General features: G+C 44.2%; 1 protein-coding gene across 1 annotated transcript in view; it reads left to right on the top strand.

The window, feature by feature from the left end:
- Window positions 1–15404, top strand: part of Slc36a4 (solute carrier family 36 member 4) — a 32440-nt gene extending 17036 nt beyond the window's left edge. Inside the window, exons 7-11 of the mRNA XM_051198754.1 lie at window positions 2109–2333; window positions 2977–3075; window positions 6049–6218; window positions 10276–10445; window positions 11418–15404. Of these exons, the coding sequence (XP_051054711.1) occupies window positions 2109–2333; window positions 2977–3075; window positions 6049–6218; window positions 10276–10445; window positions 11418–11725 (972 nt within the window). The 3' untranslated portion in view covers window positions 11726–15404. The remainder of the gene's footprint in view (window positions 1–2108; window positions 2334–2976; window positions 3076–6048; window positions 6219–10275; window positions 10446–11417) is intronic.
- The last annotated feature ends 6389 nt before the right edge of the window (window positions 15405–21793 follow it).

Genomic DNA, 21793 nt, shown 5'->3' with positions numbered 1-21793 from the left:
ACAGATGTGTTGTTGACAATACAGATGTGTTTCACTCAGGGTCCTTTTGTTTTTTTTTTTTTTTTTTTTTTTTTTGGTGCTTTGGTTACTTTGTAACAATGAAAATCAATCATGCTGGCATTCAAAACCCTCGTCTTACCACAGACTCGATATTTACAAGGACAAATGTTAACATTTTTTTTTTTTTTTTTTGTGCCAGATTCCAAACTAAGTGCTTGGTGTTACATAGAGAACTTTCCGGTCCTAATTTGACAAATGTTATGACAGCATCAGTCACAACCTTGCGTACCTACTTTGTAGTTGATGGAACAGAATAGAGGTTAAGGTTTCAAGCTTGGCCAGGGGGTGTAGCTCAGTGGTAGGCCGCTTGTGCAGCGTGTACAAGTCTCTGGGTTCTATTCCTGGCACTATACAATAAAGGGAGAAGAAGGGTGATAGGAATAATTCAGGCTCTGAGCCAGCTGTAGCAGTACATGCTCAGAATCTCAGCCTTTAAGATTGGTGAGAATGGGACTTGCCTGTGGGTCACAGTAAGTTTGTGGCCAGCCTGGGCAACCCCTTCTTTTAAAAGCCCTCCCCCGCCCCCCCAGTTTCAGATTCTGGATCCAGATGTCTATAGTTCACGTATTGACTAAGCTACATGACTTTGAAAAAGGTGATTAAACTTCAGCTCTCTCATCTGAAAAATGGCCACATTAATGACCTATTTCTTTGAGCTGTCTGAGTGACTCACGGTCATTTTTAGTTGTCTCTTTTACAAGTTGGATTTCTCACGTTATTGCCGTTGGAATTATTATGCCTGATTTTATGTCAGCCATGCTACTTGGTTTTTTTTTTTTTTTTTTTGGACCAGAATGTGGCTTGGCTTGCTGTTTCTTGGTTACTCTCTGTTCAGTAACCAAGATCTCAGAAATATGCACACAGGTCCGTGGTCACACTCTTCATGTTGTTGGCGGTTTTTAAAGGAGATAGGTGGCGCACAGCAGTTGAAAGCATCAGGTACAAAGGCGAGCGCTGGTTGCTAAGCTCCAGTATTGCTGCTGTCCTTTACAGAGGTTCTGAAAACTTGGCATGCCACCTTGCAGTCATTCACATGCTCTGTGACGGCAGCGGAGTCTGTCCGGGATCATCCCCACCATTTTTACTTGCTTTTTGAGATGGTCTCGTCTCATTCAGGCTCATGTTGAACTTTCTGTTTAGCTCAGGCTGTGCTTGAACCTCTGACCCTCCTGCTTTCCCCTCCCACGTGCTGGCTGGGAACACAGATGTCCTCTTCTAGTTCTCCCAACAGCCCTGTGTGGTTTTATGTTTATACACTGTAATGCAGCATTAGCGTTTACAGTTACCCTGGAGTAACTGCTGTGAAGTCCTGAGAACACGATCCACATCCCCAAGCTTACTCGGCATTTTCCTGAAATGGAGCCCTTGGTCATAGATGCTATTGTTGTTAGTTGAGTATGGTCTTGAACTCAGGATCTTGGTGTCTCATTTTCTGAGTAGGGTTAGGGTTTCTGCTTATGTACTGTCTTACCTGGTTAGCCACCTTTGGTAATGAATTTTATCGTGGGTGGGATTTTTTTCCCCGTGTGTGTGTGTGTGTGTGTGTGTGTGTGTGTGTGTGTGTGTGAGCAGCACAGGGAGGAAACATCTAAAGGCTCTTTTAATGACTTTCTCTTACGAAGCATTGTCTGCACCAGCATTTAATGAAAATTTAAGGCATGAGATAGGAACAGGTGGCTCCCTGGCTGGTTGGAAAGAGAAGTTGTCCTTTAGAGCCAGAATGATGAAGGTCTTTCAGAGGCATGAAGGGAAACGAGAGAAATACACGCAGCAGGGGCAGCAGCCACAGAAGTGTGAGGTTGGAAATTGTCACTCTCTGTAGACAGTGCACATCGCTGCACACTGGCTAACCCTTACTGTTCGACACTGCTGGATAAACTCACTGGTCAGATGCCCCCACTGTCACAGACAGGACACCGTGGGATGACCCCACTGGTCACCGCTGTCAAGGGGCTTGGTCCTAGAGGGTGTGAGTCATACTCCGTTTGTCTCTTACGGCTGTAGGCTGATGGCCATCTCCTTCTTCCTCCCCCGTCACTGGACTGCAGGTTCATGAAGGACTGCTGGGGAGCACAGGGTTTGTTTCCAACAGCACCGACCCATCTCATGCGTGCGAGAGGAGTGTGGACCTCAGGGTCTACATGCTCTGCTTTCTCCCCTTCATAATCCTCTTGGTCTTCATTCGTGAGCTGAAGAATCTCTTCATACTTTCGTTCCTTGCCAACATTTCCATGGCTGCCAGTCTCGTGATAATTTACCAGTACGTTGTCAGGGTAAGTGTGCTTTCGAGTAACCTTCCTGTGTTCCCATGTGTGGAAAGCTTCCTTTGGAGGTGACACACAGGGCACACAGACAGACAGACCGCCAATGCTGGTTTCCCCTCAGGGATAATGCTAATGCAGGACATAGATGCTAAGAGGTTGTATCTGGTTTGAATGCTCATGAGGATGCCCGTGGGTTTCAGTCAATGCTCCCGAACATCTCACTTTCCTGTTAGAGCTCTTGTGAGATTTAGGACTGTGCTCCTACTACAGAGCCTCCCATGACTCAACTCATTGAGTTACTGTGTTTATGCCTTTGAGCTTGAGCCAGTCACAAGGGTGGCTGTGTATGTAATTGTTTAAGTATTTTGCTTGCCACCACATGCTGTCCACTGCCATGGCACAAGTCCACGACTCTCTGAGTATGGCAGGAGATGGATCCCATGTGCCTGGGCCTGGCCGGTGGACACAGGCACCGGGGAGCCTGTGGATGCGAGCCTCCCCTAACCCGGGGTGTGGGAAATGTTTGCTGAATTTCATAATCCCACGTGCTCTGTGATTTTACTCTTTAATTATAAATAGTCTGCATAGGATAAAGCTGTAACTTGCCTTCTTTTTCCTTTTTTTTTTTTTTTTTTTTTTCTCTTTTCTGCAGAATATGCCAGATCCCCACAACCTTCCAATTGTGGCTGGTTGGAAGAAATACCCACTGTTTTTTGGTACTGCTGTGTTTGCTTTTGAAGGCATAGGAGTGGTAAGAATTATCCATTTCTTGTTTTCTAGACTCTTTAACACAAGAATTTTTGTAGCCAAACTCTATAAAAAATACATTTTTTTTGTTTTTTTGAGGGGGGGCATGGATAGCCCTAACGTATGGAGATTTTTATTGTAGATGTAAGGGAGAAACCAGGGAAAGGGAAGAGCCCAGGCTGAGCACACCTGGCTGACTAAACTGGACCGTGAGAGGAGAGATGGGGTGGGAGCCATAGGTCCACTGAATGAGACTCGCTCTCCATTTGAGTTTGCCTGTAAGCATGTCTGCACCAGGAGCATGTCTGGCTCCTATAAAGGTCAGAAGAGGGTGCTGAGGCCTTGGAACTGGAGTTGTACATGGTTGTGAACCACTACATGGGTTCCGGGGATCAAAACTAGGGCCTCTGGAAATGCAGCCAGGTGCTCCTAACCACCCAGCTCTCTCTAGTGCCCCCCCCATCACACATTTAAAAAAAGGTGCAGGAATTGGTGTGGGCCAGGAGCGCAGAGCACAACGTTCAGGAGTTGGTTCTCTCCTTTTATGTTATGGGGGTAAGATCTCTCCTGTTTCTGCTGCTCTGAGGTTCTCCAGGGTAGGAGTCCCGAGAGCTTCTACCACAGGAGTGAGCCAGCATATCCAGCCTTTTCTGGGTTTGGGTGACTAGAATCAGGCCATCAGGCTCGCATGCCAACCTACCAGCCCAAACATCACGTGCTATGTATAGACTAGAATATTTGAAGGCTATGGAAGTGATTATAAAGTTATTGTCATGTGAAAATCAAAGATAATTTCCCCCTTAGGTTGAGTACATCATGCTTGTTTTGAGGCATAACATTAATGAGATGTCAATGCCATGAGATGCATCCCGAGGCCTCTTAAGTATTTCTGCTCAGAACCCGTCAGTATTTGTGGCCCAGAAGTTGTAGATTTAGGGAAATTAGAATATCAATGTCTACTGCCTTCCAGGTCTGATGGTTTGATATCAGAACAAAGGCACTTTAGATGTCTCTCCCGGTGAATGCAAATGGATGTCTCCTCCCACCCACCCCCTTGGCTGTCTGCTGTCTGAACTTTTATAGTCTTAGAAGTTCTCACAGCTCCTCTTACTGTAAGATGTGGCTTTCAGTGTCTGTCTTCATTAGTTTAGGATCTTAATCACTTGATATTTAGTTAAGCGTCGATTCTCTGACAAGATCAGTTTCCTGCGGCATTTCTGCACACACGTAAGATGTGCTTTGTCCTTATTTGCCCGGACTGGACTCTCCACCCCTCTTTTGTCTTCCTTATCCACACAGTCCCTTGGCGTCACACGTTCCGTTCCTATCTCTCCTCCCTTCCCAAGATCTCTGTCTTTTTGTAATCCCCTTCCTGCTCCCGCCGCCACACGCTGTAGATCAGTTACAGGGGTGTGCGTGCGTGTTCACACGCATGTGAGCTTTAACTCCCTTTGTCTCCTGAGGGGTCAGAAGCAACACTCCTCACATAGCACACTCAGCACAGAGATCTTCATTCTGAATGCCATGCTCCAAGAGCAGTGTTCTGTAGAGAAAAATGTGTGGTGGTGACTGGAACCATGCAATATAGGCCAGAGATGAAGTGACTGCTCAGGGGGAGAGTGAGGCAGTCTGCACCACGGACGCACACATGCCTGGACACTGCCTGGATGCACACATGCCTGGACACATGACTGCACACTGAGCTCCAACCCAACATTCTGCCACGCTCAGTGTGCACAGCAGCTCTCCAGAGGCCCATAGTGACAAAAATAATTGCAGTAATGACTGTGAGGCAGTTCCCACTGAGTTCTTGGAGAATGGGCGGAGCGTGATGAGGTGGGTGGGTGGGAAGGTGGCTTTGCCCCTGCGACTAGACCGAGGCACACTGGGGTGTGGTGGCTTTCTCACAAGGAAGGCATTAGGACAAATCCAAATTAGAGGGATGCTGTACAAAGGCGTTTAGCAAGTCGGGAGAGTGAGCAAAGAAAGACCGAGAAGCCAGCGAGGCCACAGGAGACGGAGGAAGCTCTGGCTTCCTGGATGGGCTCCTGCTGCAGAAGGCCACTCGTGGAAGCGCGGGAGAAATTGAAATGGAATTCGGGGTTCAGCCAGCTGGTTCAGAGGTGACATGGGAGCTGCCTGTGTTTTCCTCTGCATTTAAAAACAAACCTAAAATTATCCTAACCAGAAAAGGTGTATAAAAATAACCAGCAGGTTGCCTCCTGAGGACTGGTGTTCAAATCTGTTTAGGAGTTAAAAAGTAATGTGATATAAACATCTACAGAGCACAGGGGCTGAGGAGGTGGGTGTGTTGGTTAGCGCCTGCTACTTAAGGATGAGCCCATCACCCACACCCAAAGCTGAGTGCCCCCGTAATCCCAGTGCTGGGAGATGAAGACAGGTAGACCCCTGCTGCTCACACATGGGCAGAGGCCGGCCTGTGTGAGCCCGAGGCCAGGCTGGTCTGTGTAGTTCCAGGCTAGCCAAAGCTACATAGTGAGGCACTCTCTAAACAAACCTAAGAGGGTAAAAACTAAGGTGGAAGGCGAAAGAGGAAGACACTGACATCAACCACACACATACACATGCACACATAAGAACACGCCCCCCACAAGCATGCACACATAAGAACACGCCCCCCCACATGCACACATAAGAACACGCCCCACACATACACATGCACACATAAGAACACGCCCCCCACAAGCATGCACACATAAGAACACACCCCCCACAAGCATGCACACATAAGAACACACCCCGCACATACACATGCACACATAAGAACACGCCCCCCACATACACATGCACACATAGTCTACACATTACAAAGGAAATAGCACTTTGTTAACGTGTGCAATGGAAAAAAGATTTTGCACAGGACACTACAAAGGGCCAACTCTTCTATCTAATTACCCAGGTTATTCTGAAATTCCTGTATCCCGTTCCTGTAAAAATAGTTACACTCTCCTTTTAGGTGCTCCCACTGGAAAACCAAATGAAGGAGTCTAAGCGATTCCCCCAGGCGCTGAACATCGGCATGGCAGTTGTCACGGTGCTGTATGTCAGCTTGGCCACCTTGGGCTACATGTGTTTCCGTGATGAAATCAAGGGCAGCATTACCCTGAATCTTCCCCAGGATGTGTGGTAGGTGGAGACGACTTACTCGTCATAGTTTAAGTGTTTTTTATATTCACCAAGATTTGATGGGGAAGATACATTTTTAGGTTTATGATTTGAGCATTTAAACTTTTTCATGATTTCATTATTTGTGGAACTGACAATATATTTGATGGGCTTTTGCAATTTCAAATATGAGACATGGGTAGAAACAGTAACAATCTTTATTCACAGAAGTTTTTAAGTCTTACTGGGAAAAGAGCAAGCGCGCAGGCGGATAGATGCCCCTGTTCCCAGCTAAGACACAGAGGACAGTTCAAGCCTGGGTTCTGTGTGACCTGTCCTTGAAGTAGTCCTTTCCTCCCCTATGGTCCTGGCTCATTCCCGATGCCTTCTTGGTGTCTTCTCCATTTAGGACAGAGAAAATTGGAACTTACGACCGTAAGTCAGAGGTTAGCCTCAAGAAAGCAAGCAAGTCATCTGATTTTCAGTTGGAAAAAAGCCTCCAAATTTTTTCCCGAGGACCAGTAGACATCTTGAAAAGCAGGAGAGCAGGTCAGGGTAGAGAGTGATTTCCTTTAGAGAGTCTGTCCGAGTGGACAGGGCAGCTGGGTGCAGCCTGTCCTCTGCGTTGCTGTGTGTGTGTTGTGGACCTGGGGAGTAATCAGAGTTAATAGCCCCTGGCTGAGAGGTGCAGGGTGGTGCTGTCCTTTCAAAGTTAGCATGTTCTGGAAAGTGAGTGCAGAATGCCCCTATGTCTCCTATGAGCAATGCAGAGTACACGGCTCTGTGGGTACTTAAAACCCAAGTGAGAGCACAGGTTGAAGCGTTGAGAAAAACCGTTAAGTGCTGCTGAAAGTATAGATGCCATCTGTAGAAACAAATGGCTTTTGAGACAGAATAGGCAAGAATGAAAACATGGGTTTTCACACACGTGTTTGCACACTCTGTGGCTTATATCACTCTTCCCGGGTTGAAAACCCGGTCTGTGCAGTGCTCATTTCTCCAGCAAGCACACGAGAAGGAAAAGTTGGAACAATGGGCCTTATAACACCAAATACTAGTACTACGCGTGGAATGACATTAACACTAAACACGTGTTAGCCTGTGTGACTCCAGCTTTATGTCGGTGGAATATAACTATATTAATATGGAAAACAATGTTTTCATTTTAAAGTATATTAGCAGCCATACTTCGGAAACAGCAGTAATTAGAAAGAAAAAGCAGTCTTCCTCTTTTAAGTGAATAATGAACTGAGAATGCTTGTTTAATTCCCTACAACCTGTGAAAAAATAGTTATTTGGAAGTTTTGCATATTTTCAGCCACAACCATTTATAGTTAAATTTTAAGGCTCTACCTAAATATGTCCTTGGCTAATTTTTTAGTTAAGATTTATTGTCTATAGCCCTGAGGACTTTCCTTGTTCCTAATTATGCTATTTGCCATATTTTCAAATCTACTCCGCCCTATTTCCTCTACTCTCCCCTGAGGTGAATGCGCTGTGGCAGAACCTGTGCAACCCTTGCTTGGCTGCAGACTGTAGAGCTGTTTATACTTCTCACGGTTGTAGGCCTTAAGATGTCGAAATAAGCTTAAGCCTAATTAATGGCTTTGCGGAAAGTAGCCTCCTGTGTGTCCTTTTAGGACGATAGGATGTGCTCCCTGTGTATCCCACTCTTGGAGAGGAGACATTCCCTCGGAGGGAGAAAGAGCGCAGGAGGTGGTCGCGGCCCCAAACTGCAGCACAGCCTCCTTTCTAGGTAGTCTCTTAAGACATGCAATTGGATATTTCTGTTGATTATTTTAAATATAAAAAGAACTTAACAAATAAAATGTTGAGGTATTGAAGTACAACACACTCATTTTATCATTCCTGGCTCAGAGGAGTAGGTTCTTTGTCCATCTGACTTGTGAGTACCTCGATGAACATCACTTTCTCTAGACAAAGGGATTTGCTGAGGTATCTCCTGAGAAGTGCGTGCTGACGGGCTGGAGAAGTGATCCAGCTGTTCAGAGGACTCGCTGCTCACCCGGAGGACCAGGCTCAGTTCTGTGTGCCCACATAACTCGCATCCGTCCCTAACTCCAGTTCCAGGGCGTCTGATGCCCTCTTCCGGCCTTGCAACGCACCAGATACTCATATGGCACATAGACAGACATGTAGCTGACACATAAAATACTAAATTAATTAAATAAAAAGGAGAAAAAGGTGAAGTGCATGCCCAGTTTGGCAGGAGGCCATCACCAACGTTGAAATCTAATGACTATCGTGCATGTCTGTGTGACCTGACCTGCTGTTTACAAGGAGTCCCCAGAGGTGACCACTTAGACACAGTTTGTAGCCAATTTAAAGTCTGTATTGTAGCTGTCTGGGACTACACTCCAATATTTGGGACCCAATTGTAGCTCTGAGCATTTAGAGAAAGGGCTTTTAAAGGCAAAAAAGACACCCGAAGGCATCCAGAGGAGGAGATTTTTACCTGAGCTAGCGGTTTAACAGACCGCTAGGATAAGCAGTAGCTGAGGGGAGGTTGTGTAAGCCGGCAGTTTAGCAGAAGCTGAGAAGCGATGGACCTTGGCTTCTCGAGTAGAGCTGGGTGATTTTTCCACAGGCTTCTCCATCAAGGAGACCAAATTCTATTAAACCTAAGTGGCCTCAGCAACAATACAAGACGGAGGAGTCGCTGCACTGTCCTGTTAGTGTGTGTGACTCTGTGCATCACATAAAATGAGTAACGAGAGACTCCTAAAGGTGTATGTATGTGAAGCTGAAAACTGATGAGCACTTTTGAAGCCCTGGCCTCAAAGGGCTACGTTTGTATCGCAAACAATCAGCAGCAAATGTGCTCCCTCAGCGCTGTGATTTTAACACACAGGAGCAGGTGCAGCCTGGAGAACTCAGCTGGTTGAAATAATTCAGATGTCACTCCTTATGCCCGGTGCCTAACAAAAGTGTCAAACAAGGCGAGCTCAGATTGAGGGCCCAGTATGACATTTTTCTTCTACATGTAGATCACTGGGGCTGTGACTCAGTATTTCAAAGGAAGTATAAGAATACTAAAGTTTTAAAAAGAAAGTTGAAAATAATATTGCTTTGGAAAGCTTCCTAGATCTCTTCATGGAGCTCTTCCTTGGTCCTAAACACAGTCTTCCGAGCACTGTGTCCCCAAGTGCACGCTCAGCCTCACCAGGCTGGTGACAGCGAGTTGTTCGTATGAGGACTAGAAATGTAGTTAGTGCAGGCCAGTTTCTGTTATTTTCATTCTTGAGACAGCGCTCCTAGTCTGCAGACACTGGTGGGGTCTGGGGATTATTCTTTAGCCACTGGTAGGGTCTGGGGATTATTCTTTAGCCACTGGTAGGGTCTGAGAATTATTCTGCAGCCACTGGTGGGGTCTGGGGATTATTCTGTAGCCACTGGTGGGGCCTGGGGATTATTCTTTAGCCACTGGTAGGGTCTGGGGATTATTCTTTAGCCACTGGTGGGGTCTGAGAATTATTCTGCAGCTACTGGTGGGGTCTGGGGATTATTCTGCAGCCACTGGTAGGGTCTGGGGATTATTCTTTAGCCACTGGTGGGGTCTGGGGATTATCTTTAGCCACTGGTAGGGTCTGAGAATTATTCTGCAGCCACTGGTGGGGTCTGGGGATTATTCTTTAGCCACTGGTGGGGTCTGGGGATTATTCTTTAGCCACTGGTAGGGTCTGAGAATTATTCTGCAGCCACTGGTGGGGCCTGGGGATTATTCTGCAGCCACTGGTGGGGTCTGGGGATTATTCTTTAGCCACTGGTGGGGTCTGGGGATTCTTCTGCAGCCACTGGTGGGGTCTGGGGATTCTTCTGCAGCCACTGGTGGGGTCTGGGAAACTCACCGCTGTCTTGTGGCTTCCCGAGTGCTGGATTTACAGTTGTACCCCCCCACACACATCTATCTTGCTTGGCTTTTACACCTTTGATTAGGAGGTCTCTAGACTGGCTTGTGTTCTATATTTCTTGTTTACCCTCTAAACGATAAAAAAGAAGAAAATCAGAATCACATTGAGAAAAACTAAATGCTGAATTTCTTTTTTTTTCCCAACAGGTTGTATCAGTCAGTGAAAATTCTGTATTCCTTTGGCATTTTCGTGACCTATTCAATTCAGTTCTATGTTCCAGCAGAGATCATTATCCCTGGAGTCACTGCCAGACTTCACGCCAAGTGGAAGCACATCTGTGAATTTGGGATACGGTCCTTCTTGGTTAGCATCACTTGTAAGTATCAGCACATGTCTGTCGTAAAAGCGGACGTGTATGTGTTAAAATGAGAACTGCTTGTTACATATTTTGCAAAAAAAAAAAGTTTTTTTTAACAGAGCTATGTTTGTATATGTGTAGATCAGGGCAGCTTCAAACTTAAGTCTTCCAGGCCTCAGCCTCCCTGTGGAGTGGGGAGGGTGGGGGTGGATGGGATGGGAGGGAGGAAGAGGGAACTGGGATCGATATGTAAAATAAGAAAAAACAAAACAAAACAAAACCTCCTTCTTCCTGCCTCAGCTTCCCAAATGCACTCATGGCTTAGTTTAAACCATTAGCAGGAGTCAGGACTCCCACAGGAGTGAGCTGGGCAGTGCTCCGGGTGCCACACCAGAGTGTCAGCTCTGCTCACTTGGTTAAAGCGGCCTGCGTGTTTCTCCACTTCAGAGACAACACATACTCAGATCTCATCCCGTTTTTAAGTTTGATCCTAGACACAAACGCAGGGACTTGCGCACACCAGACATGCGTTATACCCCAAGTTAATCCCCAGATCTTGGGGTTTTGAGACGGGGCCTTGCTATGTAGCCCAGGCTGGCCTCGATCTTACGATCTCCATGACTTGGAGACCCAGTCCACTGATTTTTACGCCCTTCATTGACTCCTGGCCTCAGCGAGTGTGGCCTCCCGTTTACTCATGGCGCACCACGCTCTGTGTGTGAGTCATAGACTCTGCCGTGTGGCAAGCAGAGGAACTCAGTGCTGGGAAACAGAAGCTCTGATCGCACAGCAAAAAGTCAGTAGGTATTTGTGTGAGAAATGTTGTTGGGGAGTATGGAATGTTTCTCTGGTTTGTTCCTCCTGAGCTCAGAGTAAATGATGTCACTTTCCCCATAAGCCGTGACCTCTGATAGTTACATCCAGTGTCCAAAAGGTCTGCGTGTAGTTCCTGCGTGTGAGCAAACAAGTCAACAGAGTCTTTTCTAACAGGTGCTGGGGCAGTTCTCATCCCTCGCCTGGACATCGTCATCTCCTTTGTCGGGGCTGTGAGCAGCAGCACTCTGGCCCTCATCCTGCCCCCGATCGTGGAAATCCTCACGTTCTCCAAGGAACACTACAACATATGGATGGTCCTGAAAAACATTTCCATAGCTTTCACTGGAGTCGTCGGCTTCTTGCTGGGCACGTATGTCACTGTGGAAGAAATTCTGTACCCAACTACAGTAGCTGTGGTGGGTGACTCACAGGGTCTCTCTCTGAATGCGAATTCTACGTGCTTGGCATCTGGTTTGAAGTAGCGGAAGAGCTGTGAACCTTCTGCTGTCCTCACAGTTCTAACGGCAGTTAAGAACCAGTACAGTGCATCGATGTACACCTAAACACAGTGCCAAACTCTTGTGTGTGCTGGCAGGATGTTGTGATTGGATTGTGAACTGTCATCTTCTGTGGCTGTGGTCAACTATGGCAGATTCGTGCTTTTATCTAGTGAAAAATTTTAAATTAGCTTTGAAAATTGAAAAAAACTAAATTTCAAAACTTAAACAATAAGCATACCCTATTATTATTATTTGTTCCTGTAAGAAACACTTTGAATAAGAATAATCTCTCTTACCACGCTATTGGGAAGATTAAGGAATTCAACAGGGACATAGTTAACAGACTCTTTCTGTAGCAGCCACAGTAGCAAAGTGAGCCCCTGTGTACACGTATGAAAATGCATCGCTTGCAGTTACATTCCATGGGTAATGCTTCAAACAGTCCCTTGCAGGATAGACGATTCCCCCTGACCACCATGTAAACACTAGAAAGTTCTCAGAGCCAGAACCACCTCACTGTTAGGCTCTATGGCCACTGGGAACCACCGAGCAAGGCTCTGACCCACTTTGGTCGTGGGCGGAACGGCCATTGAAGTTTCTGGACTGCTGCTCCCTTAGCGGCTGTCCTAGTTAGGGCTCTGTTGCTGCGATACAGCACCATGACCAAGAGCAGCTTCTGGAGTTATTTCCCTTCATAGTTCACATCACAGTGCGTCATGAGGGCAGTGAAGGCAGGAAGCTAGGGCAGGAGCTGCTGCAGAGGCTGTGGAGGATGCTGCTCACTGCACAGCATCCGGGACCGCAGTGCGCAGAACCCTTGCAAACTGGTCTTCAGTCTGGAAAATGCCCCCGCAGGCTTGCCTGCAGGTTAGTCTGACAGAGACATTTTCCTATTTGAATCTCTCCTCCAAAATTACTCTACATCGTATAAAGCTGTCATAAATGAGACGTAACAGTTAGGTTGGAGGGAATGTAGTCCCAGAAATGTCCGGTGACTTCGCCAAGAGCATTTACCAGAGCCTACAGAACCTGACGTTTGACTCCACGCAGAGATGTTTTTAATTATCATTATGTTTTATGTCATACTGAAGAAGAATGAAGAAGCTACATACTGCTTCATTTTAGTATGGGTTTATTTAATTCTATTTCATCTTTGGAGAGCGTGTGCCTGATCTTTGACTGTATGTGTCAGAAAAATCCAAGAAGCCTGCTTGCTGGCTTTATAGACCTCACACAGGAAGAGAAGCTCATATTTCCTTAAATAGCAGAAGCTGTGGTGTTTGCTGGTCAGTGAGGGCTCCTTATACAGCAGGGGACAGCTTACTAGCTGTGCAGTATTCTAGTCACATGGTCCCTTGCCTTTTTCCTTCCCAGAATCATAGGCACATGGCAAAATACAGGATTCTGGAACTTCCTAGCCTGGGCAGAGTAAAGGAACCCTAATGTGCAGGCTTAGGAAGCTTGAAACAGTAAGAAACTGCCTAGTAAATACTGAGACACTTCAGGCATCACCCCGAGAAAGCCTCCTTCACCATCTCCACACACAATACCCAAGCAGACAGGGATGCTGGAGTTTAAAGCAATGAGTCCTGGGTTGCTTTGTGGACTGCGCAGCCCGTGGCTCTCCAGTGTGTTAGTCTCTAAGATGTCACAAGCTCTCTGTGGAAGTCTCTGTTTTTCTATGAAAATGTTAACTTATTCAGGTTCAGCTTTGCTTACATCATCACTTCGTCTTCAAGTGTGAGCTCATAAATATATCAGAAGCTTTATTTTGGTAGGAATTCATAAGAACCAAAAACTTTGAAAACGTTTATGTTAGATGTTTCTAATAATTGTTTATGATGTTTTATGTTAAATTGTTGCTTCACATCTTTACTCTTGTGCAGAGAAAGTGGATGAGGTTATGAGGAAAGTAATTTCATAGGAATTTGACATGGGACATGTATTAGATATTCAGAAATGTGCACTGGCGTCCAGTGAGTTAAAACTCATGAAGAGCAGTGGGAGACCCTTGCCGGCTGTCCTGGGGTGGGGGGCGTACAGCTCCTCTGCACAGCAGGGGGCTCTTAGCGGCTATGCTCAGGGTCCACGCTCCTCTGCATGCTGTTTTATGTCTGTATCTTCACCTGTTACTGTGGGATTCACCGAGTGCAGTGGATCACTGCAGTACTTTTAAAAGTTCTGCACACACTGTGAGCATCTTATCAGTCAGGATTTCCTGCATATAAGACTGCCCAAGTCACAATACAGAAAGGAACGTAGGCTGACGGAAGAGGAAATAGTTAAGTTTTAGTGCGAAACGCTGTTTAGATGCAAAGTGGAAAGGCCATGCACTCTTGTATAAAGGTGACTGAAGATATATTTGTCATTTGATCATTTTTTCTGTAATATTTGGTTTTACAAAATTGTATTTTCTAAAGAGTGTTGGAGACGATATTTTGACTGCAGCAGGTATTACGTCGTCTGTGGGCCGGAGGAAGGGGAAGCAGACACACCTGTTGAACGCATGTTTGCTCTCTTGATGCATCATACGGTGGCTGAAATGACCCAGCAGTTACTTCCCATGGCCGTGGGAACTTTTCCGGGTCCACTGTGACACCCTGAGAGGAAAGCCATTGTTCGCCTCCCATGGACTAGACTCTCAGCCGTTCACTGTTTGTCTGGGTTCCCTGACACTCCAAAGAGTGCTCATCAGCATCTGCGGCCACTCGTCAAAAGACGGTTCCCACGTGGCGTTTACCACGGGATCTTTCCCTCCACAGTTAAGAAGTGGTAGGTAGCTAGGAAGCTTTCAGGTTAGATAGAGCCACTTAAAATAAACCAACCGACTGGTGTGTGCAGTGTCCACTGCTACCCTGTTGTGTTCGCTCTGACTTGTCACCAAAGCCACTTTGATGTATATTCGTAGTCCTGGAAATGCCAGCTGGAGTCGTATGGTGCCGTTCCTAACAGAAGTTCCCACAGGTGCCAGCACATTTGTTACTGGCATTATCCAGTAGGTCTTGACTGCAACTCCTTTTTCTTCAGTCAAGATGGAAAAGATTCAGAACAAGCCAATGGAGATAATATAGTTGTTTATATGATATGAGTGGTTCAGCAGATGTTAACTGTTGAGAAATAAAATAATTTATTGAAATGTAAAGCATCAATAGTATGAAATTATAAAATATTAGAAATGGGTTTGACTCAGTTATCTTCCCTTACTTAAGGAAGTTACTTGACCACACATGACTTCCTGGATCTGACTGCTCTTGACCTAGCGTATAAAAAGAAATATGGCTAGGTCTAGAATTTTTGCCTAGCGAGTGAAAGGCAAGATCACACAGTTGTTCATATTTCCTGTTAGTATTGGCTACTTTCCGTGTGTGTCCATGCATGCTACCCCAAAGGGACTCACATCTGAATCCATTTCAACTTCTCTACCACAGAATATTGGACCAGAATGATGATCACATAGGAAAATGTATATTCATGACATGAAAAATCCAGGATGTAGAGATTTGTTTTTCAAAAGTTATTTTGTTAGCTTTATTGAAAGTCAAGTTGCATTGAACTTGTGTCATTTATTGTAATTTATTTTTCTTTGTAAAAGAATTTGAAAAATGTCTGAACGTACTGTATCTTCTGAATTGTCAATAAAGTATAATTATTTTGCTTGCTATTTAATGCCTTTTAAGTTTTCCATTTATAAGATTAAATAAAATGGAAAATAGCCTAGCTGCAGAATTATTTTTGTTTTATTAAAGTTTTTACATTTATTTATTATTGTGTGTGTTTGTACATGATCTGGATGTGTGGCTGCACATGGCCACCATTTATGTGGAGACCAGAGGACAACTTTGTGGAGTTTTTTCTCTCATCTCTACATGGGTGGGGTCAAATTCAGGTCCTGAGGCTTGGGTGGTAAGCTTCTTTAGTCACTTAGCCATTTTGCTGTCCCCTCCCATTTTTTTTAACTTTTTTAAATTTAATTTATTATTTTAGATGCAGATCCCAGTTCCCTCTCCCTCCCTCCCTCCCTTTTACCCTCTCTGCCCTCTCACATGCACTCTAACCACCCTCCCCTCCCATCCCCCCAATCCAATTCCATATGTAGGGGAATGCCATCCAGTTGGGGTCATTTGATCTGACAGGTCATGTGAAGTAGGGACTAGGACTTCTCTCCTGTCTCTAGATTAAGGCAGTTATCCCTCCATGGGGGATGTGTTCACAAGGTCCTTTTGTGCACCAGGGATACATCCTGGTTCCACTGTCTGAGGTCCCTTAGACTGCTCAGTCCTTCTAACTGAGACCCATATTCAGGGGGGTCTGAGTCAGTCCCATGCTGGCTTCCCAGCTATCAGTCTGGTGCCCATTAGCTCCTCCTTGTTCAGGTCAGCTGTTTCTATGTGTTTCTGCAGCTTGGTCTTGTCCTCTCCATCTGCATCTGGGTTCTACTTCGACTCAGTGTTTATGTATGGGTGTTTGCTTCTGTTTCCAACAGGTATTAGATAATGGGCTCCATGGATAAGTTAGTTGTTGATCTCACTATCTGGGAAGGGCATTTATGATAGCCTTTCCACGGAAGCTCAAATTGTTAGTTGGTGGAAGTCTTGTAGGTCTCTAGACCTTTCTTTGGGTTCAATTTTCTCTTCAAACCAATATTGGCTCCCTCTTTTATGTTCTCTCTGTCTCTCTCTGTCTCTCTTTCTCTCTCTCTCTCTCTTGTCTTCTATTCCTACCTGGACTCAATGACTCAATCTTCCTAGTTGCACGTGTTTTCCTTTCCTCCCCCTCGTTTTCTCCTACTTCTCTCCATTCACTGCCCCCCCCCCACATCCCCTGTGCTCTGGGGGACTTGTCCCTTCCTGGTGAGGGACCTTATATGAATCTCTTAGAATACACCTTGTATCCTTTTTCCTCTGGTGGTGTGAATTATAGGCTGGTGATCCTTTGATCTAGGTCCAAAATCCATATATGAGTGAGTACATACTGTGTTTCTCTTTTTGTGACTGGGTTACCTCATTCAGGATGGTTTCTTCAAGTGCCATCCACTTGCCTGCGAATTTCAAGATACCATTATTTTTTTCTGCAGAGTAGTATTCCATTGTGTAGATGTGCCACATCTTCATTTTCCATTCTTTAATTGAGGGGCATCTAGGTTGCTTCCAGGTTCTTGCTATTACAAATAGTGCTGCTATGAACATAGTTGAACAGATGTCTTTGTTGCATGGATGTGAATCCTTTGGGTATATGCTTAAGAGGGGGATTGCTGGGTCCTGTGGTAAACTAATTCCCATTTTCCTAAGGAACCGCCATACCGATCTCCAAAATGGCTGTGTGAGTTTGCACTCCCACCAGCAGTGGAGGAGTGTTCCACTTTCTCCACATCCTCTCCAGCATAAGCTGTCATTGGTGTTTCTAATTTTAGCCATTCTGGCAGGGGTAAGATGGTGTCTCAAAGTTGTTTTGATTTGCATTTCCTTGATAGCTAAGGATGTGGAGCATTTTCTTAAGTGTCTTTCAGCCTTTTTGATTTCCTCTATTGAGAATTCTTTCTTCAGTTCTGTACCCCATTTTTAAATAGGGTTATTTGGTGTTTTGTTGACTAGTTTCTTGAGTTCTTTGTATATTTTGGAGATCGGCCCTTTGTCAGATATAGGATTGGTGAAAATCTTTTCCCAGTCTGTGTCCTTTGCCTTACAGAAGCTTCTAAGTTTGAAGAGGTCCCATTTATTAATTGTTGCTCTCAGTGTCTGTGCCCATGGAGTTATGTTCAGGAAGCAGTCTCCTATACCAATTTGTTCAAGGTTACCTCCTACTTTCTCTTCTAAGAGGTTCAATGTGGCTGGATTGATGTTGAGGTCTTTTATCCATTTGGACTTGAGTTTTGTGCATGGCGACAGACATGGGTCTATCTGCAGTCTTCTACACACATTCATCTGATTGTCCCAGCACCATTTGTTGAAGATGCTGTCCTCACCCCATTGTATAATTTTAGCTGTTTTGTCGAAAATCAGGTGTTCATAGGTGCGTGGGTTAATATCAGGATTTTCAATTCGATTCCATTGGTCTACCTGTCTATTTTTATGCCAATACCAGGCTGTTTTCAGAACTATAGCTCTGTAGTAGAGCTTAAAGCAGGAATGGTGATGCCTCCTGAAGTTCTTTTATTGTATAGGGTTGTTTTGGCTATCCTGGGTCTTGTTTTTCCATATAAAGTTGATTATTATCCTTTCAAGGTCAGTGAAGAATTGTGCTGGGATTTTAATGGGGATTGCATTGAATCTGTAGATTGCTTTTGGCAAGATTGCCATTTTTACTCTGTTTATCCTACCTATCCAAGAACATGGGAGATCGTTCCATTTTCTGGTATCTTCTTTAATTTCTTTCTTTAGAGTCACAAAGTTCTTATTATATAGGTCTTTTACTTGTTTTGTAAGAATTACCCCAAGATCCTTTATGCTGCTTGTGGCTTTTGTAAAGGGTGATGTTTTTCTGATTTCTTTCTCTGTCTCTTTGTCATCTGAAAAAAGTAGGGCTACTGATTTTTATCTTGTATCCTGCTAGCTTGCTGAAGGTGTTTATCAGCTGTAGGAGTTCCCTGGTAGAGTTTATTGGGTCGCTTATGTAAACTATCATATCATCTGCAAATATAGACAGTTTGACTTCTTCCTTTCCAATTTGGATCTCCTTTTGTTGTCTTATTGCTTTAGCTAGAACTTCCAGTACGATATTGAAGAGATATGGAGAGAGAGGACAGCCTTGTCTTGTTCCTGATTTTAGAGGAATTGGCTTAAGTTTCTCTCCATTCAGTTTGATGTTGGCATTTTGTTTGCTGTATATTGCTCTTATTATGTTTAGGTATGTTCCTGTTATCCCTGATCTATCCAAGACCTTTATCATGAAAGAGTGTTGAATTTTGTCTAAGGCTTTTTCAGCATCTAGGGAGATAATCATATGGTTTTTTCTTTTTCAGTTTGTTTATATGGTGGATCACGTTGATAGATTTTCATATGTTAAACCATCCCTGCATTCCAGGTATGAAGCCTACTTGGTCAAGGTGGATGATTTTTCTGATGTATTCTTGGATTCAGTATTTTATTGAGTATTTTTGCATCTATGTTCATGAGGGATATTGGTCTGTAGTTTTCTTTCTTAGTTGTGTCTTTGTGAGGTTTGGGTACCAAAGTTATTGTGGCCTCATAAAAAGAGTTTGGCAATGAACCTTCTGTTTATATTTTGTGGAACAGTTTGAGGAGTATTGGTATTAGTTCTTCCTTGAATGTTTGGTAGAATTCTGCACTGAATCCATCTGGCCCTGGACTTTTTTTTTTTTTTTTTGGTTGAAAGGCTTTCAATGACTGCTTCATTGCGGGTTATAGGTCTATTTAAATTGTTTGTCTGTTCTTGCTTTAATTTTGGTAAGGGATAGTTATCCAGAAATTTTCCATTTCTTTTGAATTTTCAATTTTTGTGGAATACAGGTTTGCAAAGTATGTCCAGATTTCCATTGTTATATTCCCCTTTTCGTTTCTGATTTTGTTAATTTGCATGTTCTCTCTCTGCTTTTTCGTTAGCTTGGATAAAGCTTTGTCTATCCTGTTGATTTTCTCAAAAAACCAACTCTTTATTGCATTGATTTTTTTTTTTTTTTTTGTATTGTTTTCCTGGTTCCTATTTTGTTGATTTCAGACCTCAAGTTGATTATTTCCTGGCGTCTACGCCTACCGGGTGAGTTCGCTTCTCTCTGTTCTACGGCTTTCAGTTGTGCTGTTAATTCTTTCTATTAGAATCAGGTTACAGTGGTCTAATGAGCTGAGTGAAACAATCTAAGAATTAGCCCATTTAGTCCTGGCAAAGTCTTGGCCAGCAGCAGCTGAGAGCTGCCACACGAGTGCCGTCGTTGCTTGGTCTGCTAGGTTTGAGGACGCTGCTGTGAAAGTGAGAAGAGAAAAAGAATGTGTGGGGAGGAGTTGGGGGAAGGAAGCCATGATCAGGATCATCTGTGTGAAAAATACTTTCAATTGAGACTCATGTAAAGTTGGTGAAAACATTTTAAACATCTCCCTGTTTTTAGAAAGAGTTTAAAGCAAATGAATAAACTTCTATCGTTGCTTTCAGCTGACAGCACGGGGCAAAGATAATGGAAATGGTCTCTTAGGTGGCCTTCACGGACACAGTCTAGGACATGTGATGCTCACACAGAGCAGGTGAAGAGAAGAAACACGTCCATGTCCGCGCAGGGCTCTTTCTAGCTAGCATCACACCTGTTTAAATCCTACAACCACTGCTATTAGAACCATTTCTGAGAAAGGAGAATGAGAGTCAATCAGATTCAGCAGCATGCCCAAGGGGAAAGGAGGGGACCCTCGGCCTGGCCCACACGAAACCTCGTACCTTTGGCCAGCACATTACTCAACTCCATCCATTGCCTCTCTGTGCAGGGGGCTGGCACTCAACAGTTAAACATCAAATTAATTACCATTCTATGGCGTTGTTCAACCTTAACACTAACGGCTCTTGGCATTTTTCAAAAGTCACACTCTATGGTAGTAACTTCTTGGAGGTAGTTATGTGATGGTTCCCGTATGTTCTAGTCTCCTTCAAAATGTCAGGCTACGAAAGAGGGAGACAAATTTAAACTGGAGCAGGTCAGATGGAAGAATTTCCTGTGAGTGCCATAGCTATGGGTACTTACGACCAGAAAACGTGCTAAGGTATCCTCAAAAGGTTTAAGGGATGCGGCCCATTTCAGTAGAAACTGTTTGACTTTAATTTTGAAAATTAAAGATTTTCATTACTAAGGAAATTCCAAACTCAAATTCAACTGCTTGATAACATTTACCTAATATCTCGTTTATAATTAGGAAGTATCAAACAATACCCATTCTCTCTGAATATAAGAATTATTTTTAAAACTTAGATTTTGATAATATTTTGTTGTTATTTAAGAATTCAGAGGAAATTCAGAGAGCCAATGTAATGTGATATGTCAATATTAATTTAAAATGACTACAATTTCAGATATGTGAAGGCAGGGGTTTAAAATGAGTTTGCCAGACCCAAGATACATGATAAATAGGTGTTTATTAGGGAAGGACTTACACAGATAAGAATAAATAACCACCGAGCTCTTCCTGCTTTAGAAGGTGCCATCTCTGCTCCTATGAAGCTCTCTGCAACCCAAGAGAACTCAAGCCAGTCCCCCTCTCCCTTAACCTGTCTGCACTTGAAACCACGCCCAAAGGGTGTGGCCACTACTGCACATTCACTGGCAAGCAAGATGCCACTACAAATCCCCCCTTTTGTCCAAATAAGAAGGTTTTAAGCCTGATACAAAAACTATGTGCAATGATAACAAATGTCAAGTATAGTCCAGGAGAAGGAAAAGTAAACACATACACAAATTAAGACCTACAACCGGCAAGAGCAACAGTGAGCAATAGACACGTTCTACAGATATGTGTATGTATATAAATATGTATAGGCATACACATATATACCATATGCGTAAACATATATACCCATACACACATATGTGTACATATACGTGTGTGTGTGTGTGTGTTTGTACTGTTTTCTTTCTTTGTCGTTTTTGACACAAGCTGGAATCATCTGGGATGCGGGAGCCTCATTTGAACAATTGCCTCCATCGAATTGGCCTATGTGCCTGCCTGTGGGGTATTTTCTGGACTGATGATTAATATGAAAGGTCCCACAGTGAGTGGTGCCATATCTGGACAGGTGGTCCTCGGCTATATAAGAAAGCAAACTGAGCAAGCCAGAAGGAGCAACCCAGTAAGCAGCATCCGCCCATGGTCTCTGCCTGGGTCCCTGCCTAGGTGTCTCAGGGTTGTACTGTGATTGAGACCCGTAAGCCGAATAAATCCTTTCTTTTCAAAATTGCTTCTGGTCATAATCTTTATCACAGAATAGATATAAATTTAGAATAATGGACAATGCCTATTAAATTCTTCTAAAGTATGTCAAATGGGTAGAATGAAAAATTATAAATCTGAGTTCAGTGGTTTTTGTGTTGCATGTTTGGGACCATAAGGCAAATGAAAC

This window comes from Phodopus roborovskii, unplaced genomic scaffold (genome assembly GCF_943737965.1).
Source record: "Phodopus roborovskii unplaced genomic scaffold, PHOROB, whole genome shotgun sequence".
Taxonomy (NCBI): domain Eukaryota; kingdom Metazoa; phylum Chordata; class Mammalia; order Rodentia; family Cricetidae; genus Phodopus; species Phodopus roborovskii.
The sequence above is the reverse complement of the archived record's forward strand: the minus strand, read 5'-3'. Positions and strand labels throughout refer to the sequence as shown.